This window comes from Sus scrofa, chromosome 12 (assembly GCF_000003025.6).
Source record: "Sus scrofa isolate TJ Tabasco breed Duroc chromosome 12, Sscrofa11.1, whole genome shotgun sequence".
Taxonomy (NCBI): domain Eukaryota; kingdom Metazoa; phylum Chordata; class Mammalia; order Artiodactyla; family Suidae; genus Sus; species Sus scrofa.
This window is the reverse complement of record NC_010454.4, coordinates 36,389,312-36,408,297: the sequence shown is the minus strand read 5'-3', so window position 1 is coordinate 36,408,297 and position 18,986 is coordinate 36,389,312. Positions and strand designations below refer to the sequence as shown.

The window sequence follows — 18,986 nt, the reverse complement described above, 5'->3', positions numbered from 1 at the left end:
TACATATAAGGAAAGTAAGGTCTACTGTTGGCACCTGAGGTTCTCGAAAATCAAGATTAGAATTTTTTTTCTTTTTTTAGGGCCGCACCTGCGGCATATGGAAGTTCCAAGGCTAGGGCTCAAATCAAAGCTTCAGCTGCCAGCCTACGTCTCAGCCACAGCAACACCCAGTCCTAACCACATCTGTGCGACCTACACTCAGCTTACAGCAACACCAGATCTTTAACCACTGAGCGGGGCCAGGGATCGAACCTGCATCCTCATAGATACTACTTGGGTTTGTTACCGTTGAGTTCTAGGGAACTCCTAGAATTTTTATAAATGTAATTTTTTCCCTAGCCATTTAATAATGCCACCCTTGGTTTCAGGAAAAAGATTATCTTAAATGGCGCATATATGCTCTCATGTTTTTCCCTCAATATGGCGATTTCTACCATGACCCAATGCACACACATCTAACAAAGGGTCTGGGTCAAAGCTGTAAAAAATGTAACTGGCTGGTATGAGAACTAAACATCTAGTCTGACGTCATTATTATTCTTTACCAATCAACTGAAATGTTCAGTATATTTTATATATAAACAAATAAATCACAATATAGTTTTAAAATGCCTCCTCTTTTCAAGAACCTACCTCATATATTGCCGTAAGATCTCTAAAAAAGCTTTTGGCTCCATTTAACAAGGCTTCATTTTCTGGACACAGTACAACATAGGCTATATCTCTTTGAGATCCATAGGGTTCCAGCATAAGTCTCTCCCAATGAGGGAGAGCAAATGGAGAAAGCACCAGAAAATCAAAATCATAACCCAATAAAAATGTGGGGATTGGCAGTGGTTCTGGGGATTCATCAGTTCCTAAATAAGAAGAGACATATTTTAAGAAAACATTTAAATGTCAAGAGTTACTGAAGTCATTAGTAGTAAAAATATTTGATTAAAGACAAAACTACCTAAAAGCCAGTGACTAAGACTTTCACCATTAGGTATTTGCTCAATGGGAGTTCACGTTGTGGCTCAATGGTTAACAAATCCGATTAGGAACCATGAGGTTGTGGGTTCGATCCCTGGCCTCGCTCAGTGGGTTAAGGATCCAGCGTTGCTGTGAGCTGTGGTGTAGGTCACAGACGAAGGTCAGATTCCACATTGCTTTGGTGGTGTAGGGCAGCAGCTGTAGCTCCGATTAGACCCCTAACCAGGGAACTTCCATATACCGCAGGAGCAGCCCTAGAAAAGGCAAAAAGACCCCCCCACCAAAAAAAAAGGTATTTGCTTAATGATCTCTTATAAAACATGTGACTTAGACCTTCACTTACATGCAAAAAATTAATCTGAACAAAAAACTTACTGGTACAAAAGAAAATATGGGAGGGGAGTTTTTAAAAAATTATATTGGTTTCAGGTATACAACAGTGATTTGGAATTTTTATACATTATGTATACATTAGGTATACAAATTTTTATACATTAATCACAATAAAACCAGTTAGCACCTGTAACCTAAAAAAGCTGTTATAACTCTACTGACTACATCCCCCTATGTGTACATTACATCCCATGATTAGTTTATTTTATAGCTGGAAGTTTGTACCTCTTAATCCCCGTCACCTATATTGTCATTTTTATTTGAATAAATGTGAACTATGAAAAGTCTTTTTTTGTTTTTTGTCTTTTTAGGGCCACATCCACGGAATATGGAGGTTCCCAGGCTAAGGGTCAAATCGGAGCTGCGGCTGCGGCTGCTTGCCTACGCCACAGCCATAGCAATGCAGGATCTGAGCCATGTCTGCGGCCCAAACCACAGCTCATGACAATGCTGGATCCTTAACCCAACTGAGCAAGGCCAGGGATGGAACCCATGTTCTCATGGATACTAGTTGGGTTTGTTACCACTGGGCAACAAAAGTAACTCCTGGAAAGTCTTTTTAAGTATAACATAAAACCTGTCCATTTAAAAACTGATTAATCTGTCAAAACAAATTTTAAATTGTGGCATGAAAAAACATTCTAAACAACGCTAAACAAGTAACAATAAATTGGAAAAAAGATTTGCAGTGCAATAACAAAAGGTTAATTTCCTTACCACAGAAATGGGACCTATTAAATCTATGAGAAAATAATCAACATCCTAACAGAAAAATGGGTAAAGGATATAAACAAAGTTTACAGAAATAAAATACCTCTTACGCATAAAAAGATGCTCAATGTCATTAAGAGAAAGCAGATATCTAATCAGCACTCTATTGAGAAGGGTTTGCAGAAAGTCATTTTGTTGGTGGGAGTTTAAACTACCATCAAAGAGAGTAATTTGGCAGTATTTAAAAAAAACCAACACATGAGTTCCTGTCATGGCTCAGTGGAAACAAATCTGACTAGCATCTATGAGGACACAGGTTCAATCCCCAACCTCGCTCAGTGGGTTAAGGATCTGGCATTGCTATGAGCTATGATCTAAGTTGCAGATGCAGCGCAGAGCTGGCGTTGCTGTGGTATAGGCCAGGGGCTACAGCTCCAATTCAACCCCTAGAGCCTGGGAACCTCCATATGCCAAGGCTTCGGCCCTAAAAAAAGACAAAAAAAATAAAAATAAAAAAAATACATATGTTTTGATAGTGATGCAAACAGTGTATATGTCCATAAACAGTAGACCAGTAAAATAATATCAAAGGTAAAGAACAATTGAATACATGCAGCCATTTAAAAAAAAAAAAGATGGCTATGGAAGTAATGATCAGTAAGACGCAGAACTCTATTTTGGCTTTAAAAAAGGATACATCCTTTACAGTATTTAAATATTGTAATTAAACTGCATTTTTCACTGAATATCAAGTTTTTTAAAGTGAGATTTAAATTATTTAGCCATTAATAAAAGAAGGACAAGGGAAATATGAGCAAATCTACTAGCTCTGTACATAATACATTTTAAAACCATGCAAAAAGTCAAGGATTTCAATGTTAGGAACTACCATTCCAAATACATTTTATTTATTTATTTTAATTTTTGAATTTTTTCTTTTTTTATGGCTACACCCTCAGCATACGGAAATTCCCAGGCTATGGGTCCAATCAGAGCTACAGCTGCCAACCTACGCTACAGCCATGGCAACAGAGGATCTGAGCCACGTCTGTGACCTACACCACAGCTCACAGAAACTTAACCCACTGATCCTTAACCCACTGAATGAGGCCAGGGATTGAACCTGAATCCTCACTGATACTAGATTAGTTTCTACTGAGCCACGAAGGGACACCCCAAATACATTTTAAAAGTTCCAATTACACCCCACCTTTCTGATAGAAAGAACATTCAAAATGCTTGAACTATTACAGTGGACCATAAATTTACTGTGTCCCACAGAGAGAGTGTTCATTTGCTACTCTTGCCACAACCATCAATTTTTTTTCTTTTTTTCTCTTTTTTGGCCTTGCCTGAAGAATGCAGTTCTTGGGCCAGGGATCAAACCTGCACCACAGCAGTGAGAATGCTGAATCCTTAACTGCTAGGCCACTAGGGAACTCCCTTTTTAAAAAAAAAAAAAAAAGAAGAACTTGGAATCTCTTATCACTAATATTATCCTTTTTTTTACCCTATTTTTCATCCAATTTTATAAATGATAATTTACAAGAAAAGTATTATTTCAGCCTTTTAAAAATTTTTGGCAGTATGATTCTTTCTTCACATAAAATCTTACTGGCCAGTATATTATGTAAAAACAAGCTCTTCTTTCTAAATTGAAGAACCCAGTAAACTGAATGTTGAAAATGTTCAAAGTAAAAAAGGCTAGGATTGACACACTGGCCTTAAGTCAAGCATATGCCACAAAAATATTTAAGGAAGATAACATGTGCTTATTAAAATTGGGCAAAGGAATAAAACTGATATAAAATAAGTCAATACACATTATATAAATTACTTACCATAAGAGCCTCGGCCAGCCATTTTATGAAATTGTTGCCAAGTGAGAGGACCCTGAACTCCCCAAGGCCTTACTGTTCTTTTTTTCTGAATAGCATCCTGAAGAACTGGCTGAAGAGATAGGAGCATTCGAAGTATATCTTGTGAGCACTGCATACTAACATCTACAACCATTAAAAAAAAAAAGAAGAAGAATTGCTATTGTCAACACACACACAAAAATGTTTAGATAAAAAAGAAGTACATTTAGGGAAGTTCAGCTCTTCATCACCAAGATTAAACATCTACTTGTGTAGAGAACTGTATTAACTTCTATTTAAAATCATCTATAGAAATGGTTTCTCTAACACTGAAAACCAAGAAGGACATATTAAAAAGTTATTATAACTCATTTCTATAAGTCATTTATTAGCTCACTATACCAATTTATAAATTAATCAAATAAATTTATTCCTTTCTGCGTTTATTTTGCTTGTTTTTTGGTGCTTATATGTATCTTACCAAGAAGCTTTGCCTCACACAGAACGATTTATAAATTAACTCGTGAAGTTAACTCATGAAGTAATTACCATGACTTCAGTAAAATGACCAGATAGATAGGGCTAGTTACAATGATTAAAGCTTAATTTGTAGAGCTCCCACTGTGGCACAGCGGGTCAAGAATCTGACTGCAGCAGCTTAGGCTGTTACAGAGGTGTAGGTCTAAGCCCTGGCCCAGGCCAGTGCATTAAAGGATCCGGCACTATTGCAGCTGCAGCTCCAGAAACTTCCATGTGCTGTTAGTACAGCCATTAAAAAAAAAAAAAAAAAAAAGCTTAATTTGTGAAAAACAGTAGACTGTAACAACTCTGAAATATAAAACTTGCACAGTAATGATAAAACCTACTCACACTGCTAAAGATGTAATATTCACAGATCTTTTATAAACCTAGATTTAGAGATTTACAGATTGGGAGTTCCCGTCGTGGCTCAGTGGTTAACAAATCTGAGGAGGAACCATGAGGTTGTGGGTTCGATCCCTGGCCTTGCTCAGTGGGTTAAGGATCAAGCATTGCCATGAGCTGTGGTGTAGGTTGCAGGTGCGGCTCTGGCGTAGGCCAATGGCTACAGCTCCGATTAGACCCCTAGCCTGGGAACCTCCATATGCATGAGAAGCGGCCCTAGAAAAGGGAAAAAAAAAAAAAGAGAGAGACAGATTTATAGATTATCAAATTATTATGACCTGCATTTCCAAACTAACAATCTATATATGAAAGGTGTGGCTTTTTTTTTTTTTTTTTTTTTTTGCCTTTTCTAGGGCTGGCACCCATGGCATATGGAGGTTCCCAGGCTAGGGGTCTAATTGGAGCTGTAGCTGCCAAGCCTACATCAGAGCCACAGCAATGCAGGATCCGAGCCGCATCTGCAACCTACACCACAGCTCATGGCAACGCTGGATCCTTAACCTACTGAGCAAGGCCAGGGATCGAACCCGAAACCTCATGGTTCTTAGCTGGATTTGTTGACCACTGAGCCACGATGGGAACTCCTGAAAGGTTTGCTCTTAAATGTCAAAACCTTTAAAAAAAAAAAAAAAAAAAATCACAAAATATTACTAATATAATTACTCTGTTCCCCCAGTATGGATCAGTTATACCATTAAACATGTTTGAGCACTTTGTTACATTAAATCATTCAACTTTATTATTATTATGTTGAATTTATTATTTCTGGTTTTAATCCCCTATATCTAAATAGTGTGCAGAATTTAATTTTTTATTTATTATTTAATTTTAGGTATACTGCTTAATAATTATTATGCTTAAACTATTATTATACACAACAGAATACCATTGTCATTAAAAGTGATAACATCTATTTGAAATGGACTAATGACTAATACACTAGTAAATAAAAAAACAGGTTTTAAAACTATATATGGAAGATATTTTATACAAATAGAATTATGTGTATTCATACATGAATATTTAAACAAAATCTAAAAAATGTCATCACTGGCTAAGGTTGTTTAACATAATTAAATGGGAAACTTAAATATATATGTAGAGCTAACCTAAGAAATTCTGATCTGAGTGAGGCTTGAGAATCTATTTTTCAATTTTCAATTTTAATTCAGAGAGGTTCTCATAGATACTCTTTCATTCTTTAGAAAAAATATTTAAAAAGGAGGGGAAGAGTTTCCTTTGTGGCTCAGCAGAAACTAATCTGACTAGTAACCATGAGGACGCAGGTCTGATCCCTGGCTTCGCTCAGTGGGTTAAGGATCTGGCATTGCCGTGAGCTGTGGTGTAGATCACAGATGCAGCTCAGATCTGGCATTGCCAGGGCTGTGCCTGTGGCCAGCAGCTACAGCTCCAATTCGACCCCTAGCCTGGGAAACTCCATATTCTGTGGGTGTAGCCCTAAAAAGACAAAAAAAAAAAAAAAAAAACCATTTTTTTTAAAAAACAAATATATATTTACTGAAGACCCGCTATGAGTCAGGAATTATGCTAGTTGCTAGGAGTACTATGTAAATAATTTTTTTTTCTTCTTTTTTGGCCATGCACACAACATACATAAATTACTGTGCCAAGGATCAAAGCCACACCACTGCCATGACCTAAGCTGCAGCAGTGACAAGGCTGTATCCTTAACCCACTGTGCCATAATAGAAATTCCATGTAAATAAATACTCATTCATGTCTTCAGGGATCTTATAACCTTGTGGGGATGACCGACATGCAAAAGAATATAACTACATATTATGACAAGTGCCAGGTCTCTAAGCTGAGATTTGGTTGGAAACTAATGATTTTTAGAATATGTAATGATTTTTAAGAGCAATTATGAAGGACAGATAAACAGATCAATAGAAGTAAATATCCAGAAATAAAACTTTATAATTATGGTCAAATGATTCTGGACAAAGGTGTCAAAACAATTTAATGGGGAAAGATAACCTTTCAACAAAGGTTCTAGGATAATCAGATATCCACAAGCAAAATATTGGCATTGGATCCCTTACTTACACTACATACAAAAGGTAATTCAGGAAATTCCCATCATGGCACAGTGGAAACAAATCCAATTAGGACAGAGGTTCAATTCCTGACCTTTCTTGGTGGGTCAGAGATATGGTGTTGCCATGAACTGCGGTGTAGGCTGCAGATGTGGCTTGGATCCTGCATTGCTGTGGCTGTGGTGCAGGCCACCAGCTACTGCTCTGATTCAACCCCTAGCCTGGGAACTTCCATATGCCCCAGGTGTGGCCCTTAAAAAAAAAAAAAAAAAGAAAGAAAGAAAAGAAAAAAAGAAAGGAATCTGACAGCAGGGGCTCAGGTCACCATAGAGGTGTGAGTTCAATCCCCCCCACCCCCGAACTAGGGTGCAGGCTGCAGCTGTATCTCAGATTCAATCCCTGACTCAGGAACTTCTACATGCCACAAGTGCAGCCATAAAATTTAAAAACAGTAAATAATAATAATAATTTGGAATGGATTACAGACCTAAATATAAGTGATAAAACTATAAAACTCTGAGAAAAAACATAGAAGTAAATCTTTCTGGCTTAGGATTAGGTAAAGCGTTTTTAGATATATCACCAAAAGCAAAAGCAACAAAAAAGAATAATACACTGAACTTCATCAATAGTAAAAACTTTTCTGGGAGTTCCCATTGTGGTTCAGGGGGTTAAGGACCCCAATGTTATCTCTCTGAGGATGCAGGCTCAATTGCTGGCCTTGCTCAGTGTGTTAAGGATCCAGTGTTACTGTGGCTGTGATATAGGCCTGCAGCTGCAATACCAATTCAACCCCTAACCTGGGAACTTCCATATGCCACAGGGGCAGCCATTAAAAACAAAAAGTTTTCTGCTTTGAATGATACCATCAAGAAAGTGAAAAGACAACTCAGAGAAGAGGAGAAAATATGTGCAAATCATACATCTAACAAGGGACCTGTATCCAGAAAATATAAAGAACACTCATTTTTACAACTCAATAATGAAAAGACAAAAAAATCTAATAAAAATATGGGCAAAGGATCTGAAAAGACATTTTTTCAGAGAAGAAATATAAGTGAGCAATAAGCACATGCTCAACATCATTAGTCATTCATTACGGAAAAACAAATCAAAACCACAATGAGATAACACTTCCCACCCAATAGGATGATTATATTTTTAAAAAGAACCCATAATGACAAGTGTTAATGAGGATACAGAGAAAGTGGGACCTTCAACACACTGCTGATGAGAATATAAAATTTTGCAGCTGCCTTAGAAACTAGTCTGGTAGTTTCTTACAAGCTAAAACAGAGTTACGTGACCTATCAGGACCACCCAAGAGGAATGACAGCACATGTTCACACAAAAACCTGTACACAAATGTTCATAGCACCATTATTTCTAACAGCAAAAGTGGAAACAATCCAAATGTCCATCAATAGAAAAATGGGTAAATAAAATGTGGTGTGTCCATAAATGGAGTATCATTTGGCAATAAACATGAGTAAGGTACTAACACATGGATAAGCCTTGAAAAAATGCTAAGATAAAAAAGTCAATCACAAAAGACCATATAGCATTTTATTTTATTTATATGAAATGTATAAAAGAGGCAAATCTACAGAGACAGAAAACTGGTGATTGCCTAGTGCTGGGAGGGAATGGTTGGAGGGAAATTGGGAATGACTGTTAATAAATACAGAGTTTCCTTTGGGGATGATGAGAAATGTTCTAAAATTGATCATGGTGATGGCTATACAACTCTGTGACTACTAAAAACCACTCAACTATATACTTTAAATGGGTGAATTATATGGTATCTCAATAAAGTTGCTTAAAAAATGAGTGATCATGAAGAGGTGTAATAATGGAAATGGGCAAAAATATGCAGCAATTTTTACTAATTTTGTTTGTCTAGATTCTTAACTTTCTTTTCAGCAAGTACATATTTTTGTAATTAGAGCAAAACCTTTTCATTATTGAGAAAAATAAACATTACCATTAAATTATACAAACCATGGTTTGTAGACTTTCAATTCCTTCAAACAAACAAATATTTCAATACCTTGGACACCTACTATATGCCAGGCACTGTTCTAGGTATTTTGCATTTTCTTCCTTTTTCTTTTTTTTTTTTTTAGGGCCACACCCACAACATATGGAGGTTCAGGCTAGGGGTCCAATAGGAGCTGCAGTTGCTGGCCTACAGCACAACCACAACAACACAGGATCTGAGCCACGTCTGTGACCTACACCAGAGCTCCCGGCAACGCCAGATCCTTAACCCACTGAGCAAGGACAGAGATCGAACATGCGTCCTCATGGATGCTAGTCAGATTCATTAACACTGAGCCATGTCGGGAACTCCTGTTCTAGGTATTTCGAATATATCAGCAAACAAATAAGACAAAAACCCTTTCCCTTACACAGAACTTGACATGGGGTGAACTTAATGGAGTAAGGCACAATAATTAATCAATCAATAAATATAGTAGGTTAGATGGTAATAAGCAAACACCATCGGAAAAAAGAAAAAAAGGCAGGATCAGGAAGAAGAGGAGTTTGCCATTTTGCAGGAAGAGGGTAACTATTGATGAGATTGGTTAGCCATATAAATACCAGGAGGAACAGTGTCCCAGACAGAGGAAATAATCAGGGCCAACAAAGGTCCTAATGTAGGAGCTTGCTACTTTTCGTGAGGCTGCTGCAATTTAAATGAAAAAGTGTTCCAATACTGCACATTTAAAATATTAAAATTTCAAATTGAAATATAAAAACATTTCTCTTTTTTTGGTGAATTATTTTCTCAATGTAAATTTTTTTTTTTTTTTTTGTCTTTTTAGGGCCACATCTGTGACATATGGAGGTTCCCAGGCTAGGGGTTAAATCAGAGCTGTAGCCACTGGCCTACACCGCAGCCACAGCAATGGCAGATCCGAGCCATGTCTGCGACCTACACCACAGCTTACAGCAACACAGGATCCTTAGCCACTGAGCAAGGTCAGGGATTGAACCCACATCCTCATGGATACTAGTCAGGTTTGTTAACCACTGAGCCACGATGGGACCTCTGAAGACATCTTTTTAAAGGTGTTAAGTTTTCCCGTCGTGGTGCAGTGGTTAACGAATCCGAGTAGGAACCATGAGGTGGTGGGTTCAATCCCTGGCCTTGCTCAGTGGGTTAAGGACCTGGCATTGCCTTGAGCTTTGGTGTAGGTCGCAGTCGCAGCTTGGATCCCTAGTTGCTGTGGCTCTGGCGTAGGCCTGCGGCTACAGCTCCGATTAGACCCCTAGCCTGGCCCTAGAAAAGACAAAAAAAAAAAAAAAAGTTTTCCAGTGGCAGTGCCTGAAAAAAACCTAATTGATGACTTTAATAATAATGCAGTTTATATTAATTCACTACTTACCATGTGCCAAGCATTGTGTTACATGCCTAGTATAGATTAACTTATTAGATCTTTGTCACCATATAGTGTCAAATACTTGTAATGAGCATTCTCCTGCAAACATTTCCTATACTTAGCTTTCAAGATACCATACTCTCTCGGTTTTCCTCCTACCTCCTTAGTTTCCTATTCTGGATCCTCCTCTTCCTCTCCAAATGTCAGTTCCATCCCTGGACTTCTCTGTCTACAGTCACTCCCTAGATTATTTCATCCAGTTCTAGTTTTAAATACTGATAACTCATGCACATTTTTTTTAAATCTTTAGCCCTAACCACTCCTCTCAATTTAAAACTCGTATCACCAAATATGTACTTGACCTTCTCCCCCAATGTTTCCCTCCCTTGTAATTACTACCATCATTCATCCAGTTGCTCAAGCTGTCCTTCATGCCTCTTCTCTTCTTATATCAGCAAATCCTGCAGGTTCAATTTCCCAAATATGCCTAGAACCTACTATTCACATACCTATTGCTTCCAGTGTTATCTAAGGTACTGTCATCTGTCACTCCAACTATTGTAGCTGTCTCCTAGTCAATCTACCTGCTTCTGCTCTCACCTTCACCACCCGCAATAGCTAGAGTGGTCATTTAAAATAATAAACACTGAAAGGATCATGTCAGTCCTCTACTCAAAACTGTCCTACAGCTTCCCATTACCCTCAGAATAAACTATAAAGGCCTTATTTATATGGTCCACAAGGCTTATATGATTTGGGGGCTCAGCCAGCTCTTAAGACTTCACCTCCAACAAGTCTCCCCATCACCCAATTCACTCCAGCAACAGCTGCCTCCCTTGTTTCTCAAACATATTAAGCACATTACTCCCTTGCCATCTTTGTACTGCCTGAAAACATTCTTCTCTCAGTTAGCCACACAGTTCATTCTCCCACTCTATTGTAGGTCTTTGTTCAAATGCTGTCCTTCAGTAATATCTTCTCTAAACATATATCTAAAGTAGCATATTTGTGTCTTTTTCCACTCATTTACTCTGCTTTTCCTTCAAAGCACTTATCACTATCTGATATTGTGTAATTTTTTTTTTGCTTATTTTGTTCTTTTGAATCTTATAGGCTCAAAAAGGGAAGGAAATATGTTTGCTTTGTTTAATACTGTCCTCAATAAAAGAACAGTGCCTGGCACATAGTAGGTGCTCAATAAATATTTAATGAGTGAAAGAATGTTGAATAAAGCAGACTACTAGCAATTTTCTGCTAATCAATGTGCAAAGTACCTTTTATACTCCTACAGAAGTACAGAATTACAATTATAACCAGGCTTTCACTGCTAAAATTAAACTGCTAGGAAATTCTCCCTTTAAAAATGTCATTCTTGGAGTTCCCATTGTGGCTCAGAGTGTTAAGAATGCAATACAGTCTCTGTGAGGATGAGGATTAGATCCCTGGCCTCACTCAGTGGGTTAAGGATCCCGCATTGTCACAAACTCTTGTGTAGGTCACAGATGCGGCTCAGACCCGGTGTTGCCATGGCTATGGGATAGGCCTGCAGCTGCAGCTCTAACTGGACCCCTAGCCCAGAAACTTCCATATGCCACAGGTGTAGCTGTAAAAGAAAAAAAAAAATGTCATTTTCTCAAAGGAGTTTTAGGGACGGCTGCCTGAACACCTAAGCTAGACTTGTGGGTATGCGCTATTGGGATCCCTGTTGGGTCACTGGCTCTCCTGGTGGTGCCTCCACCTGAGTGGGCTGATAACCCTGCCTTTGGGGTCCCATCACCCCCAACTAGGTATATGACATAAGTGCTTCCTTGTGCGACTGCAGAGGCAGTGGAAATGGGCATGAGTAGTATGAGGCCTTCTCGAGGCTCTTTACAACAAACTGCTGCTTGGATGGCACCATACAGGCATTTTGATGGTGGGTGGCCCCCAATCCTAACTAGCTGGACCCCCGCCAGGATCCCGAGCATAGCTTCCTGCAGGCAGTGCAAAAAGAGGATGGTGATAGCCGGCAACACCTATACCACCTTTTTCCACCCTTCCATGCCAGGTGAGCCTAGATGAATGGTCTGGGATGGTGGGAATGGGGATGGCAGATAGCAAAGTAAGTCCACACTCCATTCCCACCTGCCAACGTGTCCTCCACAGATGGGCCCCTTGGGGGAGCTACCTGCTCTCCATGCTCCCTGTCCTGGCTCTCCAGCCCAGCTCTGACTAGGACAGCAGATCTTGGATGACAGCCAAATGTCCCACCCTGCCTGGGAAAATGGGACTCATAGGTGGCCTACTGCTCCACTGGCTTACCTCCCAAAACTGGCTTACTTCCCAAACTGTCCCCAGTGCTCCTGCCCTGCTGCCCTTTGCAGGTCTGGCAATTTATGAGCCTTTCAAGCAGATCATGCTCTACATCTGAATAGACTTGCAGACAAAACCCCCTCTTATACTCCAGCCTTTCATGGCACCCTCCCAGTAAGGCATCACTCCACCATGATAAGCCACTTGTACCCCATGACTAATGATGACAAAGTGCTTCTTGTCCATTATATGCTGCTTGCTGGGCACCACCTGGAGTAAAAATCCAGTTCACTACAATGCACTGGCCATTTGGCCATATTCCCTAGCACTATGAATAGCATCCATAGCTTAATAAATCACATGCAATAAGAAAAAAAAAAACAGTTGGTTTTGTTTGTTTGTTTTTATGGCCACACCAGTGGTATATGGAAGTTCCAGGCTGGGGTCGAACCTCTGGCCTAAACCACAACCACAGCAACACCAGATCTGAGCCCGGTCTGAAACCTACATGATAGCTCATGGCAATGCCGGATCCTTAACCCACTGATTGAGGCCAGGGATTGAACCCACATCCTAATGGATGCTAGGCAGATTCATTTCCGCTGAGCCATGACAGGAACTCTGAAAAAATAGTTTTAAGTCCAAATCTAAGCATCTCTATCAGCTGCATGTTAAACTGCCTTTAATTCTTTTTTCTAAGAAAGAAAAGCAAAGTCAGACAACTAAAGGAAAATTAACAGAGAAACCATTCCATTAGCATACTTACCATTTCTTTTGGACCAGGGATGTAAGCAAGAACTTTTCACAAGTGCTTCATCAACTTTTCCTCCTGACATGTTATCCATGAACTGACGTCCATGCTCTAATGCAAGGTAGCAGTCATTGCAACAGTCCCGCTCTTCAACACGTACCCAATTGTTAATAACACCAATTTTGGGGAAAGGATCTTGGTCTGCAGCTCCAAAGGGTGAAAATAAATTAGTGCACTGATCTTGTAGCAATAATATCAACTCATCAGGCAATTTTTCAGATTCCTTTAGTCCTCCATTAACATGTTCTGCAGAAGTAGCCCTGAGAGCTTCAAAACGTTTTTCTGCTTCTTTGCCACATTCTGTGTTGCGTCCTATGATATCTAGTTCATCTTCAAGAAACAATCCTGAATTGTTTCCAAATTTTCTGTTCATGACAGCACTGAAGCCACAGGTACACCTATACTGTGCTTCCTGCGTTGGATCCGGAATGTAAACTCCAACATCGGCACCCTTGATATTCATGTTGCAGACACATATACAGCAACTATCAAAGTTACAGTCTTTAAACAAATTCATAACTGATTCTGAAAGAATGAGGTTTACATAAAGACTGTGTGCTTCAGGGATGGAAGGAACAGTTGCAGGTTCAACAGAATTAAGGGGTCTGCAAGTGGATGGGGTGGAAGCTGGTGAATATAAATCTGAATTTTCATATTTGACTGAACCTTGAGCACTAGCAGGTCCACCAGCTCCACGAGGAGTCCTTGGAGTCCTTGGAGTCCTTGGAGTTGGAAACCTGGGGGTAGATGGAGAAGGAAGGATTCCTGCTCCACTGTTACTAGGAGGTGCACTGCTCGGAGGCATCCCAAAAGAAGTATGAGTTTGAGGTGTATAAGCAGGGCCATATTCTTGATCCATAGTACTTCCATCACTAGTGTCACAGAGCAAAAGAAAATAAAAAACACACATAAAAGAACACATTAATAATGTAAAATACAACTAAAAAGGTCCCAAATGTTTTCCAGTAACACTGAAAATTTTGAAAGCACAATTAATGCAAAAATTACAAGTACAATTAAAATGCATTTTTGGTTAATATATCCACTCTAGGTATCTGGAAGTTCCCAGGTAGGGGTCAAATCAGAGTTGCAGCTGTCAGCTATGCCACAGCCACAGCAACATGGGATCCAAGATGCTCTCTCAACATACACAGCAGCTTGGGGCAATGCTGGATCCTTAATCCACTGAGCGAGGCCAGAGATCAAACTGGTATCCTCGGAGATACTAGTCAGGTTCATTACTGCTGAGCTACTACATGGAACTCCAACTGGTTCTACTATAAATAAAATCTGTATATACTCTTCATTCCTAGACATCTACATTACTATCTCTATATTTCCTGTACTACAAATATCTATATATCATTGATTCTAAGATGCCATTATTTTTTTTTTAATTCTGATTTTAGAGATGTTTATGTATAAAAAAGGACAATGGCAATTTTAAGAAGTTACCAATTATGAGACACTCCATTTCAGAGATATTTAAATATAAAAAGTTTGTGAGATATGGCAAATGTACAAATGAGAGTGATTTAGAATTTTAGATCAAAATAAAAGGTGCTTCCAAAGACAAATAAAAATTCAATGGTTCTAACTGTTCCAATAGTTTAATCATACCTAACTAATACCATTAAAAGCTATTAATCAGGAAATAATTTAAAAAATTTTCAAAACCCAGTGTTTGGAGTTCCCGTCGTGGCACAGTAGAAACAAATCTGACTAGGAACCATGAGGTTGCCAGTTCAATCCCTGGCCTTGCTCAGTGAGTTAAAGATACAGCGTTGCCGTGAGCAGTGGCAAGGTCATAGATGTGGCTCGATATGGCATTGCTGTGGCTGTGGCATAGGCTGGCAGCAACAGCTCTGATTAGACCCCTAGCCTGGGAACCTCCATGTGCCATGGGTGTGGCCCTAAAAAACAACAACAACAACAAAACCAGTGTCTTTGCACCAGGTACCAGCATACTATGTGCTTCTGTGGAAAAAATTAAAGCTGATAGATCCCTGGTGGCCTAGCAGTTAGGGATCCAGCATTTTCACTGCTGTGGGTTTGATTTTGATACCAGGCCCAGAAACATCTGTATGCCACAGATGCAGCCAACAACAACAAAAAAAGAATAAAAGTTACATAAGCATTCATACACTATCTATCAATAATAAAATTTAAATCATACCCCTCTTTGATGAATGGCATTGTAGGCCCTGAAGGAAGCAATTCCAATTTTCCAAGAGTCCAACTCTGACGGTAAACACACTCTTCTGGCAATTTGATAGGAGGCAGACACTGGCTTGGTAGAGTTTTTAGAGGTGCAAACATGGAACATCCCACTAGAACTTGACAATTTTCAGGCTTATAGACATAAGAAAAATCCTACAATATAAAGACCATGAGTTTCAGCATCTTATCTTCCAACGGAAAAAAACCTGACTGGACTTTTTTTTCCTTTCTTTAAATAAAATAATAAAATGTAAATATAATTTTAACTCTTTTCTTAAATGCATTCTTCCAAACTCAGTCTTCTCTTTAAATGCATTCTTAATAGTGTTACCACAATTCAAATTTGTCCACTACAAAACTAGAATCACTATGAAAGGATTTTTGAATATAGTAATAAACTAATAAAAATACAGAAAGTAAATTATTTTTCTAGAAAAATACTTACTTTAATTTCAGAAGGCTTGGGGCTACAGAATCCTTCATCGACCTCAATTTTGAACTGTGTTCCTATACTAGAACTATTTCCTTCTAAAACAGTTCCTCCAGGTGTTGTATCCATACTACCATATTCTTTATTATTCATATTCATTGGGGAAAATCCCATAATATGCTGTTCCAATGATGGTGGTGTGGGATACATCTTGTGAAGATCTGCAGTGCCTATATTTAATAAAATACACATTTTAACATAAGATGAAAAAGAAGTTACTCCGTGTTTAAAACAAAGGGGTGGGGAACTTTGTTGAGATTAAGATGGAAGATTTTTCTGGAAGACAGATTTGGGAAGCTTACTTATGCAAGATAACGGGTCCAGATTTCCTGTCTTTGACTCCTTGCAGCTGGATTTATCATCTGATCCATTTGCTGATTTTTTAGATCCAGGCTATTCAAAAAAACACATACACAAATATTTCTCTGAAATTTAAGTTTAATTAAATCACATTTAATTGAATGTGATCAAGACAGTAATCAATCAGATGTAATGTGAATAAAAGCCCATCAGTGCTAAACTCATATACTAGATATTTTTGAAAATATAAAAGACATTTTAGTTTACCAATGAACCCAGATTGGTTTATGTGTTGATTTGATACTGCCCCAATTAACAGAGAGAGGGAAAAGTTCCTTCAGAGAAAATACATAGAAGCAGAGTTCCCTGGTAGCCTGGCAGTTAAGGATGAGGCACTGTCACTCTGGCAGCTTGGGTCACTGCTGTGGCTCAGGTTCAATCCCTAGCCAGGGAACTTCGACATGCCACAGATACAACAAAAAATAAAACACAAAAGAAACAAACAAACAAAGAAGCAAGAACAACTTACCACTTAAAACCCATTAAAATAAAAAATTATAAGAAAAACCTGCAATAAGGGTTTGTAATTAACATCAGAATGGCCTCTTAGATATTCATAAAGCTTTTTTACCTTTAAATAAGACATTAAAGACGTCTACATAATCAATCACCCCAAATTCTTTACACTTTTACCTTGCTTAATATTTAATAATCTTCTTCGTGCCACAACAGATAAAACAAAGCAAACTTCAATAGGACACCTAAGAAAAGGTAAGTGTTTTTGCTTTTTTACTTTTTAAGGCCACACCTGTAGCATATAGGAGTTCCAAGGCTAGGGGTCAAATCAGAGCTAAAGCTGCTGGCCTATGCCACCACCATAGCCACACTGGATCCAAGCCACATCTGTGACCTATGTTGTAGCTTTAGGCAACACTGGAACCTTAACCCACTGAGCAAGGCCAGGGATCAAACCTGCATCCTTATAGATACCAGTCAGTTTCATAACCCACTGGGCCACAATGGGAACTCCCTAAAGTTAAGGTTTTGTTTTTTGTTTTTTTTTTTTTCTTGGTCTTTTGTCTTTTTAGGGCCACACCCATAGCATATAGAGGTTCCCAGGCTAGGGGTCTTATCAGAGCTACAGCTGCCGGCCTACACCACAGCCACAGCAATGCAGGATCCAAGCTAAATCTTCGATGTACACTACAGCTCATGACAATGCCGGATCCTTAACCCACTAAGCAAGGCCAAGGATCAAACCTGCAACCTCATGGTTCCTACTCGGATTCACTTCTGCTGCACCACAACAGGAACTCCTAAAGTTAAGTTTTAATACAGTGAACAAACTAAGATTTATCATCTCCAACCTGTCACCAGTGTTGTTATAGCTGACATCTTGGTTCCTTGTCTCTTGTTAGCCACTTTGTCAGATAAGGAGACTGAGCTCCGATTACAAACTTTGACCTCAGAAGAGCCACAGCTGATAGTAGAGATAAAGTACAAAAGTACCAAAGTATTCAGGGATATATTTACCTAAAATATACTATTCTAAGGGATGTGGAGTAAAGTTTATGTAGAATGATATCTACATTATGACTGAAGACACCAAATGTGTACATATCTGTGTACATAAATGTGCAGCCCTCAACACAAGGGTTTGTAAATGAAAAGAAAACAGCAACAAAGTACAGAAAAATAGAAGAAGAAAAAAACATGCAGCCTTAAAAAACAAAAAAAATTAAAATACATTAAAAAAAAAAAAAAAAGACCTAATGGAAACGGAAGTTTCCAAGCTACCTTTATGAAGATGAAAAAGGAATTCCCTTTTTTTTTTTTTTTGGTCTTTTTGTCTTTTCTAGGGCCGATCCCACAGCAAATGGAGGTTCCCAGGCTAGGGGTCTAATCAGAGCTGTAGCCGCCAGCCTATGGCACAGCCACAGCAACAAGGGCTCTGAGCCGCATCTGCGACCTACACCACAGCTCACAGCAATGCCGGATCCTTAGCGCACTGAGCAAGGCCAGGGATCAAACCCGAAACCTCTCGGTTCCTGATTGGATTTGTTAACCACTGAGCCATGACAGGAACTCCCAAGAATTCCCTTTTATAATGCATCATCCAATTCATTAATTTGCCAGAGACTTGATATTATGGGGAATCCCATTTTAAGATTTCTTTTATCTTCACCCTTCTCTGCAAGAGTCTTAAAGTATTACTTTTTCTTTCTCTTTCATTAATAGAGTACGTAGATGTCTTATAATAACAGCCATGACACCAAACAAATTAAAAAGAAGTGGTATTTCTTAATAAATTGGCAAGGCAAATAATTTTAATGTTAATTACTTATTATTGTCTGAGTCAATTCTTAGGTCATTTCTAAACCAAGAGGATCAAAGAACAGATAAATAATTCTGCTTCTAAAGGGCTACAGAAAAAAAAACATGGCAGAACTTACATTAAGCTTAATAATACATATCCTTAAAATATAAAAAATGAAAAAAACCTTTAATGTTTATAGTCGACATTACATCAAAAATGCTCAGGGAGGAGTTTTTGTTGTGCCTCAGGGAAAT

At 38.6% G+C, this 18,986-nt stretch overlaps 1 protein-coding gene across 3 annotated transcripts in view; it reads right to left on the bottom strand.

Annotated features, from left to right (window-relative positions):
• MED13 (mediator complex subunit 13) overlaps window positions 1-18,986 on the bottom strand; it is a 97,000-nt gene that overhangs the window by 22,443 nt on the left and 55,571 nt on the right. For all 3 annotated transcript variants that reach the window (XR_002337203.1, XR_002337202.1, XM_021067300.1), the window contains exons 13-18: window positions 16,418-16,508; window positions 16,071-16,285; window positions 15,582-15,778; window positions 13,361-14,277; window positions 3,918-4,079; window positions 634-857 (exon numbers count right to left, since the gene is read on the bottom strand). Coding sequence is in view for 1 of the 3 variants with exons in the window: in XM_021067300.1 (XP_020922959.1) it covers window positions 634-857; window positions 3,918-4,079; window positions 13,361-14,277; window positions 15,582-15,778; window positions 16,071-16,285; window positions 16,418-16,508 (1,806 nt within the window). In the remaining 2 variants the exon portion in view is untranslated. The remainder of the gene's footprint in view (window positions 1-633; window positions 858-3,917; window positions 4,080-13,360; window positions 14,278-15,581; window positions 15,779-16,070; window positions 16,286-16,417; window positions 16,509-18,986) is intronic.